At 44.3% G+C, this 18,029-nt stretch overlaps 1 protein-coding gene and 1 non-coding gene across 12 annotated transcripts in view; both read left to right on the top strand.

Moving 5' to 3' along the window:
• TLN2 (talin 2) overlaps window positions 1-18,029 on the top strand; it is a 496,539-nt gene that overhangs the window by 379,520 nt on the left and 98,990 nt on the right. For all 11 annotated transcript variants that reach the window (XM_027553835.1, XM_027553837.1, XM_027553839.1 and 8 more), the window contains 7 exons: window positions 1,248-1,456; window positions 2,339-2,458; window positions 3,465-3,662; window positions 4,716-4,855; window positions 12,452-12,545; window positions 13,468-13,557; window positions 17,590-17,712. In XM_027553835.1, coding sequence (XP_027409636.1) covers window positions 1,248-1,456; window positions 2,339-2,458; window positions 3,465-3,662; window positions 4,716-4,855; window positions 12,452-12,545; window positions 13,468-13,557; window positions 17,590-17,712 — 974 coding nt within the window. The remainder of the gene's footprint in view (window positions 1-1,247; window positions 1,457-2,338; window positions 2,459-3,464; window positions 3,663-4,715; window positions 4,856-12,451; window positions 12,546-13,467; window positions 13,558-17,589; window positions 17,713-18,029) is intronic.
• On the top strand, window positions 9,131-9,202 carry TRNAE-CUC. Its single transcript has one exon. It is a non-coding gene; the product is annotated as a tRNA-Glu (tRNA).

Raw genomic sequence — 18,029 nt, 5'->3', positions numbered from 1 at the left:
GTCCAACATCACTGCTCACTGGGGGCAGAAGAATTAAACCTCAGTAAGGAACTTGCCTGGTGGTCCAGTAGTTAAGACTTTAAGACTGTGGACTGCGGGAGATATGAATTCAATCTGTGGTTAGGGAACTAAGATCCCACATGTCGAACAATGCCACCTGCCCCCCCCCCCCCCCCCCCGGCAAAAAAGAAAAATCTCAGTGAGATACAGCTGAACACTCATCAGAGTTGGCTAAAAAAAATCTAGCAATAGCAAGTTTGGTCCACGATGCAGAGTAACTGAACTCTCATATAGTGCTGGTGGAGTGTAAAATGTCAAAAACATTCTGAAGAAGTTTTGTAGTGTCCGCCAAAGCTAAATATACACTTAGTCTGTGGCCCAGGAATTCAGCTCCTAGGTTTAAATCTGCTAGAATCACTTCCATTTGTCTACCTAAATGCTGCTATGAGAATTTTTCTGGTAGTTTTATTCACAATAATCCACACAGGAAACAGTCCCCAAATGTACAGCAAGAATGGATAAGCAGATGTTGCTGTGTTCCTATAATGGAATATTACGCAGCAAGGAAAAGAAATGGCCTGCTGTGTGTAACAGCATGGGTAAATCTCACAGCGTTACGGTCAGAGAAAGAAACTAAACACAAAAGAACACCTACTGTGTGGTTCAATAAACATGGAGTTTAAGAGCAGGTAAAACTAGGCTAAGGTGATAAAAACTGGAATAGGGATTACTTCTGGTGTGAGAGTCTATTAACTGGGAAGGAGTACAGGTGATGGAAATGTTCCGTCTGCATCTGGATGCCAGGTACGTGGGTATACACATTTGTACGTTCTGGGAGACTTGTTCACTTTGTTGTATGTGGGTTATGCCCTGATAGAAATGACTGGAAAGAAAAGTGAATTAGAATGATTTATCTGTGAGTTGGATCCTGTGCACTTGGCATTTGAGGTCTAAGGACAGACGGGACAGTGCAGGTGACAGAAGCAGAAGGAAATAGATTTTAGTGTGGCATTTGTTGTAACATCCCTCTTGGAGCAGCCCAGAGCCAGTGGCATGGGCTACTTCTTTGAGAAGCACATCAATTCAAATTTTATAAAAAGCAATTTGGAGCTTACCTGTGCTAGGCACTGTCTGAGGATTCTCTTCTCTTTAGAAGGACCTAGAGATTTACTCCCAAGTAAAAGGATGGCTTTTGGATAAAACCTAATAGAAAGTCTGGTGGGCCTTTTTTTCTTTTAAATCCCCAGGGGTGGCTGCTCGAGAGACGGCCCAAGCTCTGAAAACGCTGGCCCAGGCTGCCCGGGGCGTGGCTGCATCCACGAGTGACCCGGCGGCTGCGCGCGCCATGTTGGATTCTGCCCGGGACGTGATGGAGGGCTCGGCCATGCTCATCCAGGAGGCCAAACAGGCCCTGATTGCACCCGGAGACGCCGAGAGTCAGCAGAGACTAGCGCAGGTGAGGCCCAGAACTGGCAGCTAAGGTCACCATCGCGGTGACATGTTGACAGGCTGTCACCCAGTAATGAGCACTTTCAGAAGCTTTGCCTGGTAGCCCCCATAACGTGAGATCTTCTTAATTCAGTCAACAGAAAGTACAGGGATTTTCTTGAGACCTGTGCTTGGAACTTGAAGGGTCTGGACACAGCAAGCTTGTCTTGGGCCCTAGTGTACTTACATGTATCCCTCTTCCTGGCCTGGGAGGTGAGGTAGATACACTTGGTTTAGAAACTCAACACTTTAAACTCTCTCTAGTGCCTCTTCAGATGAGTCTTCCCAGAGAGTACGGACGGAGAGCCTCACAACCTCCTTTAAAGGCAGCGTGTGGGCAAACTCCAAGCTGGTCTGGAAGAGCTCAGAGCGCCCCTCCAGCCCTTGAGCTGGGTGAGGTGTGGAGGTGATGGCACCAGAGGGTCACTGAGCAGAAATTCATCACAGGCCTGCCTAACAGTGATCCAAAGAGCTCGGGGCCTCCTTCCACCTCAGGCCCTCTGCAGGACTCCCTAGCAGGGAACTGTTTCTCTTCCTCTTGGTACTGGCCATCTTTGTTTTGGAACCTGACAGAATATGGGAGGACTGTATCTGAGTCACAGTCAGGACTTGGCCTGGCCTCCGGAGCAGGTAGAGCGTGCTCTGTCACTGTGTCACAGCTGGTGCCAAGACACAGGATGTTCATGCCACTGAGAGGCCTAAATGCCCTGATGCAATGGTAAACAGTGTCAGGTAGATGCTGGCGGGTCATTTCCGTCTTTCTTAGCTCTGCCCACTCGCAACACATGTGCAAGTCTGTTTGCCCTGGAAGCTGCTTTCTGATGGGGCTTTTCTCCCTCTGTGTATTCAGGTGGCCAAAGCCGTTTCTCACTCCTTGAATAACTGTGTGAACTGTCTCCCTGGGCAGAAGGATGTGGATGTGGCCTTGAAGAGCATTGGGGAGTCAAGCAAGAAGCTGCTGGTGGACTCGGTGAGAGGTTTTGGCTCGGGAAGGGGTACCTGGGGCCCTGGGCTCACCTCAGGTGCAGGTGGGGTCTTCTCCCCTCCAGGGACCCTTTGAGTAGCTCACCTTCCCTTAGGGGTTGGTTTTCGTGCCTATTTGCCTTTTCCTTGTTTTGCTTTCCAATCAGCCGAATTCCCAGGTAGAGCATCTAAAATTTACTTTTTCCTTGAGCCCACGTTGCCCTTCGATCTTGGGTTATCCCTGTGAGCCAAGAATGGGGCAGGCTGTTGACGGGGAGGGTTTGGATCATCTGACCTCTCATCAGGACTCACTGAAAGAGTGAGTGGTCTGTGGAATTTCACGGTGGAGCTTGTTCCCTTCTTTTTTTGTAAGCCCCCTTTGGGGGGACTTGGCCTTCTTCATCTCTGTTTCTTCTCTGCTGTGTGCCTGCACATAGCCAGGTATGCAGACAGTGGGTGTGGTGTGACTCATATAATCTAGCTTAACTCTCTAGAACTTTTTACCAACAGTTACAGTTCTGCTAGTGGCACTTCTGAGGGAAAGCTATATTGTTAGCAGAGACCAACTGATGAATAAAATTGGTGACTATTAGTTTGGAAAAATAGGATTTAAATATTAATAGCATCTGCCTTTTAGTACCAGAAAGCTAAAACTTTGCAAGTTTTCATCTGAGAATGCCAAGATAGAGCGTGGGTTCAGAGAGCAGATCCCAGAGTCAGGCTGTCCAGGTATGAATCTTGGCTGTGCGGCTTAGGAGACCAGAAGCCCTGTGGAAAGCCATCCTTACTATTTTTAGATCCACTCTGTCTAGCACTGAATAAGTGTTCAGCAAATTTAAGTGAATGGGTATATTTATTTGAAGGTCAAACGTAACGTGGGCTCAGGCCACACAGAGCCTTTTCACCTAAACAATTCAGAAATGCATCCTGGAGAGTCTGTCTTCCCTCTGCCGCATTCACCATTCCTCCTACCCTCAGTAAAACTTCTGCAATTGTGCCCTCTCTTCCCACAGTTACCGCCAAGCACAAAGCCCTTCCAGGAAGCCCAGAGTGAACTGAACCAAGCAGCCGCTGATCTGAACCAGTCTGCGGGGGAAGTGGTCCACGCCACCCGGGGCCAGAGCGGAGAGCTGGCCGCAGCCTCCGGGAAGTTCAGTGATGACTTCGATGAGTTCCTCGATGCTGGCATTGAGATGGCAGGCCAGGCGCAGGTGAGGGGAGGGGGTTGCCGAGTGGAGCTGACCCTTGCCTCTCGCCTCTGGTGGACTGTCAGCCCCCGAGGCTAAGTGGCAAATAGGAGCTGGGAATCTGTGAACAGCCCACGGCTTTACATCATCTTTGCTGCTCAGAGACCTTCGTGAGCTTACAGGAATGATATTCCCAAAGACGCTATTAGCTTATGTGTGAGATGAAGATGACCGATAACTTCTGCCACGATCCTCCAGCAGAACTCATCATCTTATACTGTTTGAAAGGAGGGCAGAGGAGAGAAGGAGGAGAGCCCTGCATCCTATACTTCAAATGTAGTATGGTACTATAAAAACTCATGTTATTTCAGGTTTGGTGAGTCCATTTGAAAAGGTTGTGTCTAACCCTGAGTATCAAGTGATTCAAAATTACCTCCTTCAGATGAACAGATAAACCCCTACTTTAGAACAAGGGAGGTTGACTGGTCTGGGGTGAGCTCACTGAGCTATTTATTTGCGAGCTATTTATTTGCTTCGAACTCCCTCAAAGTGGGACCCAGCATGCTTCTTACTCTGTTATATACAAAGGGCTGTTTCTCGGATGGGAAGCCAGGTGAGCAATGTATTATTTGCAGAGTCAGAAGCCTTTGGGATGCAGTCAGCTCTCAGTGTCCAGGCAGTGATGGTGGTATGTGCCAGGCTGGGATGCACCAGCCCCTGGACATCTCCAGCACTGTTGAGCAAGATGCTGGACTGTGGCTTGGTCTGTTTACGCTCTTACTCACTCCCACCCCTCACCCCCCATTAATACCCACACTTGTGATACAGCATAGTTCTTGGCTGACCCACTTGGGAATGGATTTCTGTGCCTCTGTGTGCATCTCGGTTTGGGAATCTGTTTGGGGAACAGTAGATACCAGGCAGAGTCTCGACACACTAGGTGTCTGCAGACTAATTGGGCTTCATGCCATCTGTACAGATAACCTCCTTCCATTTCAGGGTACTGCTCCTAGCTCTGAATGCTGCTTAGGAGAAATGGGCAGCCCCTAATTACTTTAGCTCCTTTTCACCTTCCAGACGAAAGAAGACCAGATCCAAGTCATAGGGAACCTCAAGAATATCTCCATGGCCTCCAGCAAGCTACTGTTAGCTGCCAAATCTCTCTCTGTAGACCCAGGAGCCCCCAATGCGAAAAATCTCCTGGCTGCAGCTGCAAGGTAAGTGTGGAACAAAATGGGCTTTCATGTTGGTTAAATAACATCAGTGTTTGCGAGGTCCGCCTGACATCCTGCTGCTTTTGCTGAGTGAAGAAGTGGTGCTAACCTTCTGTTCTCAGAGTTGGAAGCGAGAGTGACATAGATGCTGGTATCTTATTAAATGGGCTCATTTGCATGCGCATTCTCCACTAAAGATGCCTTCTGTCTCCTCTTAAAGCCTTTTCAGGAGGACTTGTTTAGACTGAAGGCCTCCATTGATTTATAAATATGGTGGCTTAGATTTTTTTTAAGTAGTGCTAATATCATTCAGATTATGAAAGTACCATATGTTCTTTAAAAAGAAATCAGAAGATGCTGAAAAGTTTAAAAAAAAAAAAAAAAGATGCTCAACTAGCCATTCAACATTTCTTGTGTGTTTACTACTATGAGCCTGGCACCCATGTTAATTAGCTAGATTTAAACATGGTCACTTTGTCACATGCAGAAGGGCTCAAAGTCAGGATGGATGGGGTGATGATGAGAGTAAATTGGGGGAATATATTAAAACATGAATCTGAACTTGGGATGATGTGAATGTCCTTCTTTGCTGTTGTTTTCACCCAAGGAAGTAGGTAATATGATATTAATTTCTGCTCCACGTCCACTCTGGCAATTTAGTTCAGTGACTAGTGATTGAATGCTGGTATCTGGAGAAACTGCAGTGATAGCTAAGGAAGATTTTATATTGGTAATCCCACATTCATATTCCTGAACCAAGGGGGTAGGGTGTTCTGTAATTCTGTGGTGGTGCAGGCCTGTTTTCTTAGCCTTACTTAGTCTCACTTTATCAGAAAACTAGCAGCAGTGAAAGATTAAATGCAGGACCGTTAGGATTTGCAGCCTATTTGGAAACATTTTCAAAATATGCAGATGAGTGATTTTTAAAAAGCATGGCTTGAATTCTACTTAAAATTTTTAAAATTTGATTTTGTTTGCTTATTTGTTTTCCAATGTCTTTATCTCTCCTGGCTTTTTTTAAGTTGTCAGAATCAGGAGTCCTAAATTCTAATACAGACTTCATTGCTTGACTAAGTAGGTTACTTTGGTCAGACCACTCAACCCGTCTTAACTTTCCCATTCACAAAACAGGAATGTGTATAGCCCACATCACCCTTGAGCTCTGTTCCATTCCCAATAGACAAGGTATCTTGGTACCACTGGTTAATACCTGTCTCTGGCCTCCTCTTTGTTTGCAGTATTATTTTTTATGGGGGGACTTAGATAATTTCAGAGCAACTCCCTTGAAAACTTTTGAATTTCTTCATTCATTCTCATCAACGTACTTTGAGTGCTAAGTTCCTTTAGTCATGTCCAACACTTTGCAACCCTGGGGACTGTAGCCCTCCAGGCTCCTCCGTCCGTGGCATTCTCCAGGCAAGAATACTGGAGTGGTTTGCCATGCCCTCCTTCAGGGGATCTGCAGGTGGGTTCTTTACCACTAGTGCCCCCTGGGAGGCCCAAAGATACTTTACCTTCAAACAACAGCGAGAGCCACTAGGTGATGGGATACATACTCACATCTCCCCACCTCCATCTTGTGCTTTGCTTGTGATTGTTCCAGCAGGTGCATGCCCTCCTGAGCTCAGGGTGGGGATGAGGAGGAACGGTGATGTCCTCTCTATTGAGCAGCTATTTCTGATATAAAACCCTCTTAATCACTTTTTTTTTTTCAAGAACAGCCTTTGTATAAAGCAGCGAATGTTTCCAGGTACCTGAACTCAGTTGTTTTTCGTTATCTTCAATTTTTTGCCCCTTTTCAAAATTACAGTTTCCGACTCAGAGGCGTGTTGACGTCTCTCGTAAATTGTGAGAAGGAAAGGAGAGTATAAATGGGCGTTTTGAAAGCCCCTTAAAGAAAGGACTCCGGGACCTGAGAGCTTATTGCTGGTGTCCTTGCTCTGTGAGTGTCTGCACGCCCCCTGGTGGTTACATTGAGGAAGGGCCCTGGAGGTGAGGTGAGAAAGCTTCCGTTGCCCTGTCTGTCCTGGCTTTCAGCAGTTGATAGGGAGAATTCCCAGCCTGATGGTTCCACAGCCAAGTAAGCACTCAAAAATCATCACGTGAATTGATAGTCTTGGGTTGGAACTGCTGCAGGAAGTTGCTGGCCTATTCTCCTTGGCTTCTTGGCAAGCTTGGCTCCCTGGGGTATTTTCCCAGTGGGAGCTTGCCTGAGTGAGTCAGGCCAGCTCCTCTTTGGGGTAAAGCTCTGCCCATGGGGTGCAATCATTCATTCTCTTGTTACTTCATCTGTTCATTAAACCGATTTTTGTTGCATGCCTGATATGGGCCCAGTGCTGGGCACACACTGTGAGTAAGAAAGGACAGCCCCGGTCCAGTCAGGACAGGCACATCCAGGGCATACGGCCGCCATCCTCTCTGGGCCTCACAAAAGTCCTGTGTATAAGCACCTTTGGAGCTGGGTAGCAGGAATCTGATGGTTATTGTCCTCATGTGCAGTCCCACTGGCCTCCCTATTCTCAAGACAGCGGTACCCTCCCTGTCCCTGTGGATGTCCAAAGACCCCAGACATGCCACTGTAGGGACCCACACCTGGACCAACTCAGCTCCACCCTGCTCCTATGTCAGCAGACTTGAACCCTTTCTTTGTTCTTTCTAGTCACCATGATTCTTCCTGCTTTAGAAAAAAAAAAAAAAGGTTTACTTCTGGGAGAGCAGTAGAGTATGTGTGCTTTTTGCTTTGCTCATCATTCTGCATTTGAGCCCTGGTACAAACTGGTCCCTTGGTTTTTGATGCCTCGTGGGGAGGAAGTCATTTTCTGTGGAGTGTCTGGCTTGTTGTTCTTCTTCTTCCCGTGTAACTGCTTGGCTCCGGCTCTTTTCTGGCCAGTTGGGTGGGCCAGAGACTCTTGTAATTGTTTATCAGCTTTTTCTGTGACTTGGGGCTGGTTTGATGCTCCCTAAACTTAGTCAAGGAACTGAAAAGCCAATTTGCAGTGGCAAAAAAAAAAGAGTGTTCTACCTCCAAGCACCCCCAAGCTGCTTCTCAGCCTACAGTCTCCCTGCTCAAAAGGACTCTTGGGAGCTGAAGACTTGACGCCCACTGCCGGCAGCAGCAGGACCGTCCTAAGCCAGGTGTTCTGCTGCTTTCCGGTTTCCCAGGGCTCCCTAGGGCCTTGCAGGAGGTGCCTCTCCCCATGCTGCCCTTTGCCTTGAGGTTCCTGCCAGGCAGGCATCTTTCTGGCTCCAGAGATGGTGAAAAAGGATGACCCACCAAATAGCAATTCCATGCTATAAAGTAGAAAAGTGTACACTGGGCCTTCTGTCTCTTAGTCTCCTCTACAATGTTCTGTTCCCATTATCCAAATTGGGATCTTGCTGAGCCCCGACTTTACAATTGCTGTGGCCCCTGTCTGGCTCTCCCTAACAGGCAGAGCCCACACCTGTGGTCAAGGCTTTAATTTTCTTTCACTCCCAGCGAGTCCTGCCTGTGTCCCGCCAGTTCTGTCTGATGTCACACCCCCATCACTGCTTCCTTTGGTGCACCTTCATGTCTTATCTGTTCATTATCTTGCCTCTCCAACAGGATTGCTGGCATCTTGCTTTCCTAGAGAGCTTTAAACTGTATTATTTTTTTACTCCCCATGCCTGTGATGGTAGGACCCAGGGAATACCAAAGGTTAAATTTTGGTTTGCTCTTTGCTGCTTTCCTAAGCATATCCTCCTTTAAGGATGGGAATTGTCTGAAGTTGCTTTATTCCCTCCAGGCTCGCTATTGGATGCTTAATAGATCATCATGAGCACAAATTGACTGATTTTCTTCTCTCACCTCTGCCCCAGTTCCCTATCTATAAACCGTTTCCTTCCAGAGCTCACAAACTCCTGTCTGAATCAGTTTAGTATCTCTGAACACTAACTGGCTATAGGTTAGAAAGCCTCTTACATCTAAGGTTGTAGATTCCAATTGTTTAAAGACAGAGAGTAGCTACATATGCTTAGATAAAGAATGAATTATAAGAAAACGCTATCTCTAGATGATGAAATTATGGTTATTTAATTTTTTGTATTTTTAAAATGAATTTGTATAGCTTTGATCTTTACCAAAAAAACTGGGGAAAATAAAAATAACTACAATTCAAGCCTAATGGGATTTACATGTAGCAGAGGGAGCATGCAACTAATTTTGGCCATATTTTTATAATGATGTGAGTTGGTTGGTTCATAGTGTTTTAGTCAATTTACTAAAATCTTTGCTTTAAAATAATATTGTTTGGGGATTCCCTGGTGGTCTAGTGCTTAGGACGTGGCACTCTCACTACTGTGGCCCAGGTTCAATCCCTGGTCAGGGAACTAGATCTGCAAGCCGATAAATGGCAAGCAATAGTAATAATAAATTTAAAAAATAATATTGTAAAATCACTTAACATTTTGGTATTGGCTCATATGGTTTACACGTTTATATATTCTTTATATATATTTATATATTCTTTTCTAACATTAACTTAGTTGTATATCCAACTTAGTTGTATATCATGAATATTCTGTGATACAAGGAATAATCTCCAGAATTATGTTGTAGACTGTATGTTTCATCATTCCTTTATTGTTGCGTGTTTGGGTTTTCTCTAATCCTTTGCTCTTATGAATATGTTTTATAGTTTGAACCATAAAAATACTATTTCCAATTGTCAGATCTACATAACCAATTGCCTCTGTACGTTTTTTATTTAGCTATGCAATTCACACTCTAAAATGAGTTATGAGGATAAATGATACCTATATAATGCTTTTCAGTCATGGATCAGTATTACCAAGTGACTCATTCAGACAAGCAGTGCCATGCTGGCACTGTTATGGATTATCCGACCACAAATCCTTAGTCTGTTGGGTTTTTGGATTTTTTTTTGCCCCAAGTTTTTATTAGAAATTTTTTACTTCTAAAAAATATTTGAAATAGGCCAATGAATAGCTACACAGTCTCTGAATTCACCAATTGTAAACGCTTGGTTTATTATTATTATTATTATTATTGGAGTATAATTGCTTTACACTGCTGTGTCAGTTTCTGCTGTACAATAAAATGAATCAGCCATATGTATACATAGAGCCCTCTTTTTTGGATTCCCTGTGCTATACAGTTGGTTCTTGTTAGTTACCTATTTTATACATAATAGTGTGTCTTTGTTTTGGGGGGTTTTTTTGGCTGCACCATGAGGCTTATGGGATCTTAGTTCCCTGACCAACTGTGGAACCTGGGCCCGCAGCAGTGAAAGTACTGAATCCTAACCGCTGAACCACCAGGGAATTCCCATGAATACTTAGTTTCTAATGGAAATATCTTTATATAGAGACCACACTTTTTTAATGTAGATAAATGGGAAACATTGAAGAAGCTAAATGGAAAGTGTGTGTGATATGTGGAAATATTCCCCAAATGATTGTGTCATCCTAGTTAGGGTCATTTTGCACCCTTTGCTATGTTGAAACATCTAGCCTGCCCACTCTAAAATGTGTCTCGAGGGCTGCCACACAGAACACGGTGTTGGACTCTTTGGGGGCCCCTTCCAATGAATACGTCATGAACTGCACCCTCCAAAGGTGGTCCCAACTAGAGACTGTCCTGCTATGTCACTTGTCTTTGTCTTGCTTTGCACCTGGAAGACACAGTGCTTCCCCCATGACACATAGTTAAGCACTTTTCCCCAAATAAATGAATCGATCTTTTTTGTTTTTTTTAAATGAATCAATCTAACAGAAACTATTTGAGGATTCTTTCTTGAGTTGAGGAATGTTTTTCTTCTTCCCATCATTCTTGCTAAATTTAAAATTCAAAGCAGTAGCTCCTCATCAAATAATTAAGCTGATTGCCTTCGTACATTGGCAACATCATTTTCCATCTAATTTGATATTCTGTGGGAAGCTGCAAAGCCAATTTAACTAATAAAATGAGGCATTTTTACATTAGACAGTGTTACTGATCAGCAGCAATGTGCATCCTATTTTTATTTTGTTTGTTTAAGTTGCCCGTTAGCTGCAGTGGTTACCGACTGAATAGCATTCAGGGTCCTGCCAAAGGTACAGACCAGTTATCACCCTGCGGAAAAATGGTTTTGGATCTGGCACTGGAGTCAAATAAGCATGGGTTTAAGTCTTGTTTTTGCACCTTATTGTAACATCTCCTTAGGGAATTATCTCATCTCTCTCTCTCTCTCTCTCTCTCTTTCATTTATAAAAACAAGCATACTATATTCAGTTTTAAGACCTAGTGTAAAGGTGTAGTAATCCAAACAGTGTTAGACACACAGTTCAATGGAATAGAATAGAATCCAGAAGTAGACCCACACAAATATGGTCAACTGATTGTCCACAAAGTTACAAAAGCAATTTAAATCAGGAAGGATGACATTTTAAAAGGTAATGGAATAATTAGACCTCCATATATCCCCCCCAGCCAGTCCATTCTAAAGGAGATCAGTCCTGGGTGTTCTTTGGAAGGACTGATGCTAAAGCTGAAACTCCAATACTTTGGCCACCTCATGCAAAGAGTTGACTCATTGGAAAAGACCCTGGGAGGGATTGGGGCAGGAGGAGAAGGGGACAACAGAGGATGAGATGGCTGGATGGCATCACTGACTCGATGGACATGAGTTTGGGTGAACTCCGGGAGTTGGTGATGGACAGGGAGGCCTGGTGTGCTGCGATTCATGGGGTCGCAAAGAGTCGGACACGACTGAGCGACTGAACTGAACTGATATTCTCCCCCCATTAAAATCTGGATCAAAAAAGTAATGGAATAATTAGATCTCCATATATCCCCCCCCCCATTAAAATCTGGATCCATATTTCACACCTTATTAAAGGAATTAACTCAGAATGGACCATGCCTTTCTAAAATATATCCATGGCTTAACCTAAACAGTGACTGCCCAGGAAGGGGAGAACCCTTGCCAATGAAGAAAAAAATCTGGGCTGTGTCTTAAGTTCTTAGAAGAACAGAAACACATATAAAATCATCTAAGAATCTCTGGTTCCTATTAATGTTAACAAAGAAAATAGCTCTTCTAAAGAATAGTTTTGGTATAGCTTCTAGGAATTGGTCAATCATGTAGAAATGAAAGGAAAGAAGAGGTTTTAAAATCATAAGGCACAGTTTACAGTGTGACTATTTTAAAATATACAGAATAGTCCAAACTACATAAAGGCTGTCCAAAATAGCCTGGCTGAGATCATCCTATTCCTGATGGGCTGCTAGTGAAGGATACTGACTTCAGTGTTAACAGGAGCTCTTTGCGATTTGCAACTTGGTTGTGACTTCTTTCTTCTGAGTATATAGCCACACTTTTCTTAAGAGACCTATTTGTACTTTTAAGGGTAAATCAGTGAATAAATAATGAGAAGCAAGGTGTGGATTCTCATTCTCTCTTCACTGACTGGTTTATTTTTGGTTTAGAGCCTTGTGAAAGAGCTCTCACAAAAGGGGACTGCAGCCTTTATAGTGAATTAATTGTATTCCTGTCAAACCCACAAAACATCATTGGGTAAATTTCTGTTGATCTTTACAAAACACAACCCAAAACACTCTTCCCGTTTCTGTCTCAGAGCTGTGACTGAGAGCATCAACCAGCTCATCACGCTGTGCACGCAACAAGCTCCTGGCCAGAAGGAATGTGATAACGCCCTGCGGGAACTCGAGGTGCGTCCCTGGAAAGGCTGCTGAGGATTTAAGAGCATGTGTCTGTCTGTCCTTTCCCTCCAGGGTCAGGTTCTTCTCCTTTCTTCTTGCCTTTTATCTTTCCTAGGAAACTTTTGGGGCCAAAGTTCTAATCTTGAATTCCATCCATCTCGTGGGATGGAATTCAAGAAAAATTAGATTTGGTGAGGTTATCACCCCTGCCTCCGTATTTCCTCTAAGAGTTGTTTTTTTAAGAGAGTCTTTATTTCAATCAGGAAGAGGCCTCCAGTATTGAATGGAGGCTGAGAATGAGTAATTTCTACCTAAAATGTTTGAGAGTGATTTTTCTAGGGCTGAGAAGCTAGGATAAAGTACTTTTTGAGTAAAAATGGTCTTCCTGTACATTTGATTTTGTAGCATGTAGAGGATGCATTAGAGAAAACCCAAGAGTAACACTTATTACTATGAAGGTGGCCATGAGGCCCCTGGTGGCCCAGAACACAGGGTGGGTGCTAATCAATTTATATTCATACTTAGGGTTTATTTTTCATGGAAAATTTATTTATGCCCATAGAGTATATGTGAGTAAAAATAAAATCCGTGTGCCCACTTGTCCATAAAGCAGTCTTAACCAATTCAGGTTGTATTGTTTATCTCAATGGGTGTGGCTTGGTCGTACCCTACGTACCTTTAGTTTTCTGAAATAGGAATACTTACCATGTGAGAGAGCATGGGCTAGGGGTGGAGGGGAGAGTTAATTGCACCTTCTGAAGGGCCTGACTGAGACCCAGGTTGCTGCAGCTGAAATTCCTCCCAGGAGTGTGTGCAATGAGCGATTGTGATCAGAATGCTGCATGTGCCAGGGAGATTGATGATTGGTATTTTTTGTTGTTTCCCTTGTTCTAAGGCTTGCTTGCTTTTTAAGTCATGTTCTCCTTTGTAGACTGTCAAGGGGATGTTGGACAATCCCAATGAACCCGTCAGTGACCTCTCGTACTTTGACTGCATCGAGAGTGTGATGGAAAACTCCAAGGTGAGCCTGACTGTGCTGTTAGCGTCCCTCCCCACTGTGGGAAGGAATCGGGACGTGCTTTGTGTGCGCAGGCCTGGGGGTGCCCATGTCTTAAAAGGCTCATGGTGCCTTTGCCCAGGTGTTTCTCAATCCTAGCCATGCATCGCAATCACCTGGGGGTCTTGAACACAGATTGCTAGGCCACACCCACACCCCTAAGTTTCTGATTCAGTACATCCCAAAATGGGCAAGATTGTGCATTTCTGACCAGTTCCCAGGTCTGGCCCTGTGGTCCAGGAGCCACACTCTGAGAACCACTGCTTATACCCTCTCAGGGATACGTCTTATTGTGAATCTAAGCATGCATGTCCATCACCTGGGACGGCATGCTGGGGAAAGCCTATCAGTGACCGTATGTGAGACTCTCCTGTGTACTCCTGTTGCCATCCATTTATGGCATGTGTTCTCAAGGGGCATAAATTGAAAGAGACGTGTACCCCAGTGTTCATCACAGCACTGTTTATAATAGCAACCTAGATGTCCATCAGCAGATGAATGGATAAGAAAGCTGTGGTACATATACACAATGGAGTATTACTCCACCATTAAAAAGAATACATTTGAATCAGTTCTAATGAGGTGGATGAAACTGGAGCCTATTATACAGAGTGAAGTAAGCCAGAAAGAAAAACACCAATATAATATACTACCGCATATATATGGAATTTAGAAAGATGGTAACGACAACCCTGTATGCGAGACAGCCAAAGAGACACGGATGTATATAACAGTCTTTTGGACTCTGTGGGAGAGGGAGGGGGAGGATGATTTGGGAGAATGGCATTAAAACATGTATAATATCATATAAGAAACGAATCGCCGGTCCAGGTTCAATGCAGGATACAGGAAGCTTGGGGCTGGTGCACCGGGATGACCCAGAGGGATGGTATGGGGAGGGAGGTGGGAGGGGGTTCAGGATGGAGAACACGTGTGCACCCGTGGCGGATGCATGTTGATGTATGGCAAAACCAATACAATATTGTAAAGTAAAAAAATAATAATAAATAAATAAATTACTTTGAAAATAAAAAAAGAAAAATATTAACCATGAATTTTACCTAATTAAAAAAATAAATAAATAAAATATTATGGAATTTGACCAAAAAAAGGGATATGAAAACTTGTGGGGGTTTGGGGGTGCAAGCAGTGAAAATATCTAAGATAATACAATGGTTTATATCCTCCCTTCTCCAAATCTTAACCTTGCTCAACAGATTCTGATTTCTTAGTATTTAATTTAATATGGGTGGCAATTGGAGGGAGGGTAGTCTAAAAAGACTTCTTAGCAGAGCAGTAATAATAATACTTTAAAAGGTTGAGAAACACTGACCTTTGGTAATCAGATCAGATCAGATCCCATCAGTTGCTCAGTCGTGTCCGACTCTTTGCGACCCCATGAATCACAGCATGCCAGGCCTCCCTATCCATCACCAACTCCCAGAGTTCACTCAGACTCACGTCCATCGAGTCAGTGATGCCATCCAGCCATCTCATCCTGCCCCCAGTCCCTCCCAGCATCAGAGTCTTTTCCAATGAGTCAACTCTTCACATGAGGTGGCCAAAGTATTGGAGTTTCAGCTTTAGCATCATTCCTTCCAAAGAAATCCCAGGGCTATTCTCCTTCAGAATGGACTGATTGGATCTCCTAGCAGTCCAAGGGACTCTCAAGAGTCTTCTCCAACACCGCAGTTCAAAAGCATCAATTCTTTGGCGCTCAGCTTTCTTCACAGTCCAACTCTCACATCCATACATGACCACAGGAAAATCCATAGCCTTGACTAGACGAACCTTTGTTGGCAAAGTAATGTCTCTGCTTTTGAATATGCTGTCTAGGTTGGTCATAACTTTCCTTCCAAGTAGTAAGCGTCTTTTAATTTCATGGCTGCAGTCACCATCTGTAGTGATTTTGGAGCCCAGGAAAATAAAGTCTGACACTGTTTACACTGTTTCCCCATCTATTTCCCATGAAGTGGTGGGACCGGATGCCATGATCTTCGTTTTCTGAATGTTGAGCTTTAAGCCAACTTTTTCACTCTCCACTTTCACTTTCATCAAGTGGCTTTTGAGTTCCTCTTCACTTTCTGCCATAAGGGTGGTGTCATCTGCATATCTGAGGTTATTGATATTTCTCCTGGCAATCTTGATTCCAGTTTGTGTTTCTTCCAGTCCAGCATTTCTCATGATGTACTCTGCATATACACCAGTGTTTTTGAGAACATCTCAGAACCGGGTGACATGAAATGCAAGTCAGCTGAATGGATATTGAGCAGTTGCCATTTGGCTTTGTACATGGAGTGTTCCTGCTCGTTAGCTTACATCACGTTTACATTAGCTTTGGGGAGACAGCAGGGCTCCCCTAGTAGCTCAGTGGTAAAGAACTTGCCTGCCAATGCAGATGTGGGTTCAACCTCTGGGTTAGGAAGATCCCCTGGAGAAGGAAATGGTAACCCACTCCAGTGTTCTTGCCTGGAAAATCCCCTGAACAGAGGAGCCTGGTGGGCTACAGTCCATGGGGTTGCAAAAGAGCCCAACCTGTCATAGTGACTGAACAACAACAAGCCTACAATGAGAATGGCTTGGGCTCTTCTGCTTGGAGACACAGCTGTATTGGTGGTGTCAGGAAGTCTTATTCAAGTTAGGCTAAGACTAGAGTTTGCTTTGTCCAGCATCCTTTATGGTACTGTGGATTGTCTAAACGGAGAATGCACGTGTTTCCCACACTTAGATCCAAAGAAACTGTTCTTCTTAAAGAGGGATGCAGGGAGAAGGAAAGGAAAATACCGTACATAAAAATACCCACTAACTGCTTTGCAAGTCCTTATGTAAACTGGATTATTTTGTGTATCTAGGCAACTTTAGGGAATTTCTCTCTTTGCCCATCCAAGATGGCATCTTGACAAAGAGCTCTGTGTTGTGTTCTAGACATGAATTTGATAGTCTCTCTAAAGCGTCCCTTGCACGTCCTTCAGTTCTACCATCTGTGACCCTGGAAAGTAACCCCTGCCTTCCTGGGCCGTGAGGAGACTGTAGAAGACACAGCCCCAGATATGGGGCAGACACCCTGCCTCTGCCCCCGTGACCTTCTGTCTCCCCTTGTACAGGGTGCTTGACCTCCCTGGGTTGTATTCTGAATGCTAAAATCCCTTTTGACTATTATTTTCAAGACATCTGAAAAGAGAATATACCAATGATTTTCAAAGTAAAGGGAAATACTTTAAGAATTTAGCCTTAAAAATTATTTTAGCCTTAGTTTCAGACTATCTTCCTCTTTATATGTACACTCCTTAAAGATATATTTAGATTTTACTGTCAATAAATACAGAGAAGGCAATGGCACCCCACTCCAGTACTTTTGCCTAGAAAATCCCATGGACGGAGGAGCCTAGTAGGCTGCAGTCCATGGGGTCGCTAGAGTCAGACATGACTGAGTGACTTCACTTTCACTTTTCACTTTCATGCATTGGAGAAGGAAATGGCAACCCACTCCTGTGTTCTTGCCTGGAAAATCCCAGGGATGGGGAAGCCTGGTGGGCTGCCGTCTATGGGGTCGCACAGAGTCGGACACGACTGAAGCGACTTAGCAGCAGCAGCAGTCAATAAATAAATGAAGGGACGGGTGTGTTTTCTACTTTCTGGGTGTGTCTTCATCTACAGCTCAGCAGATATGTGTGATTTTGTGTGATGGTCAATTTAGACCATTTGCCCATAGGGTGCCCTGTATAGATTTTACTTTAGTGATTGGCGTATATTAACTGTACCTCCTTGAGATATAGATAACTTTTAGATGAAAGCTTCATACTTTCATTATGTATTTCTCTTTAATGAGATAGAAGCGATATAATTATCTTGAATCTCTTCTTACTGCAAAAAAAGGAGAATAATGCAAATATTATAAATAAAATGTCCTTGAGTATTCAAATTGGAAGGGTAGCTCCTTTACCTCATGGTCTGAAGGAATCCTGGTCACAGTATCACTGGTGATGTGTTTTGCAGGTTCTGGGAGAATCGATGGCAGGGATTTCGCAGAATGCCAAAACCGGGGACCTCCCTGCCTTTGGGGAGTGTGTGGGGATTGCGTCCAAGGCTCTCTGTGGGCTGACGGAGGCTGCAGCCCAGGTAAGGGACTGGTCCCCATGCCCCATGATGTAGGCCTTCCAGCCCATCCTGTGCCTGGTCCACGAGGAAGGCATGGGGGACTTCAGCTCCAACTCCGACCACCACCACTTAAACCATGGAAACCATGGTGGCTCTTTTGCTTCCTGAGCATTTAGGCAAAATATCAGCCAGTTACCCCCAGGAAGAGACCAAACTGGAGAGGACACTGAGTACTATAAAGCCAACATAAGGGTTCAGAGGCCAGCTTTTTAAAAAAAAATTTTTTAAGGTCATAGTTACAGATAAGTTGTTTGGGGTGGGGGGAAGATGGGTACTAC

Source organism: Bos indicus x Bos taurus, chromosome 10 (assembly GCF_003369695.1).
Source record: "Bos indicus x Bos taurus breed Angus x Brahman F1 hybrid chromosome 10, Bos_hybrid_MaternalHap_v2.0, whole genome shotgun sequence".
NCBI classification, from domain to species: domain Eukaryota; kingdom Metazoa; phylum Chordata; class Mammalia; order Artiodactyla; family Bovidae; genus Bos; species Bos indicus x Bos taurus.
This window is presented reverse-complemented; position numbering and strand designations above follow the sequence as displayed.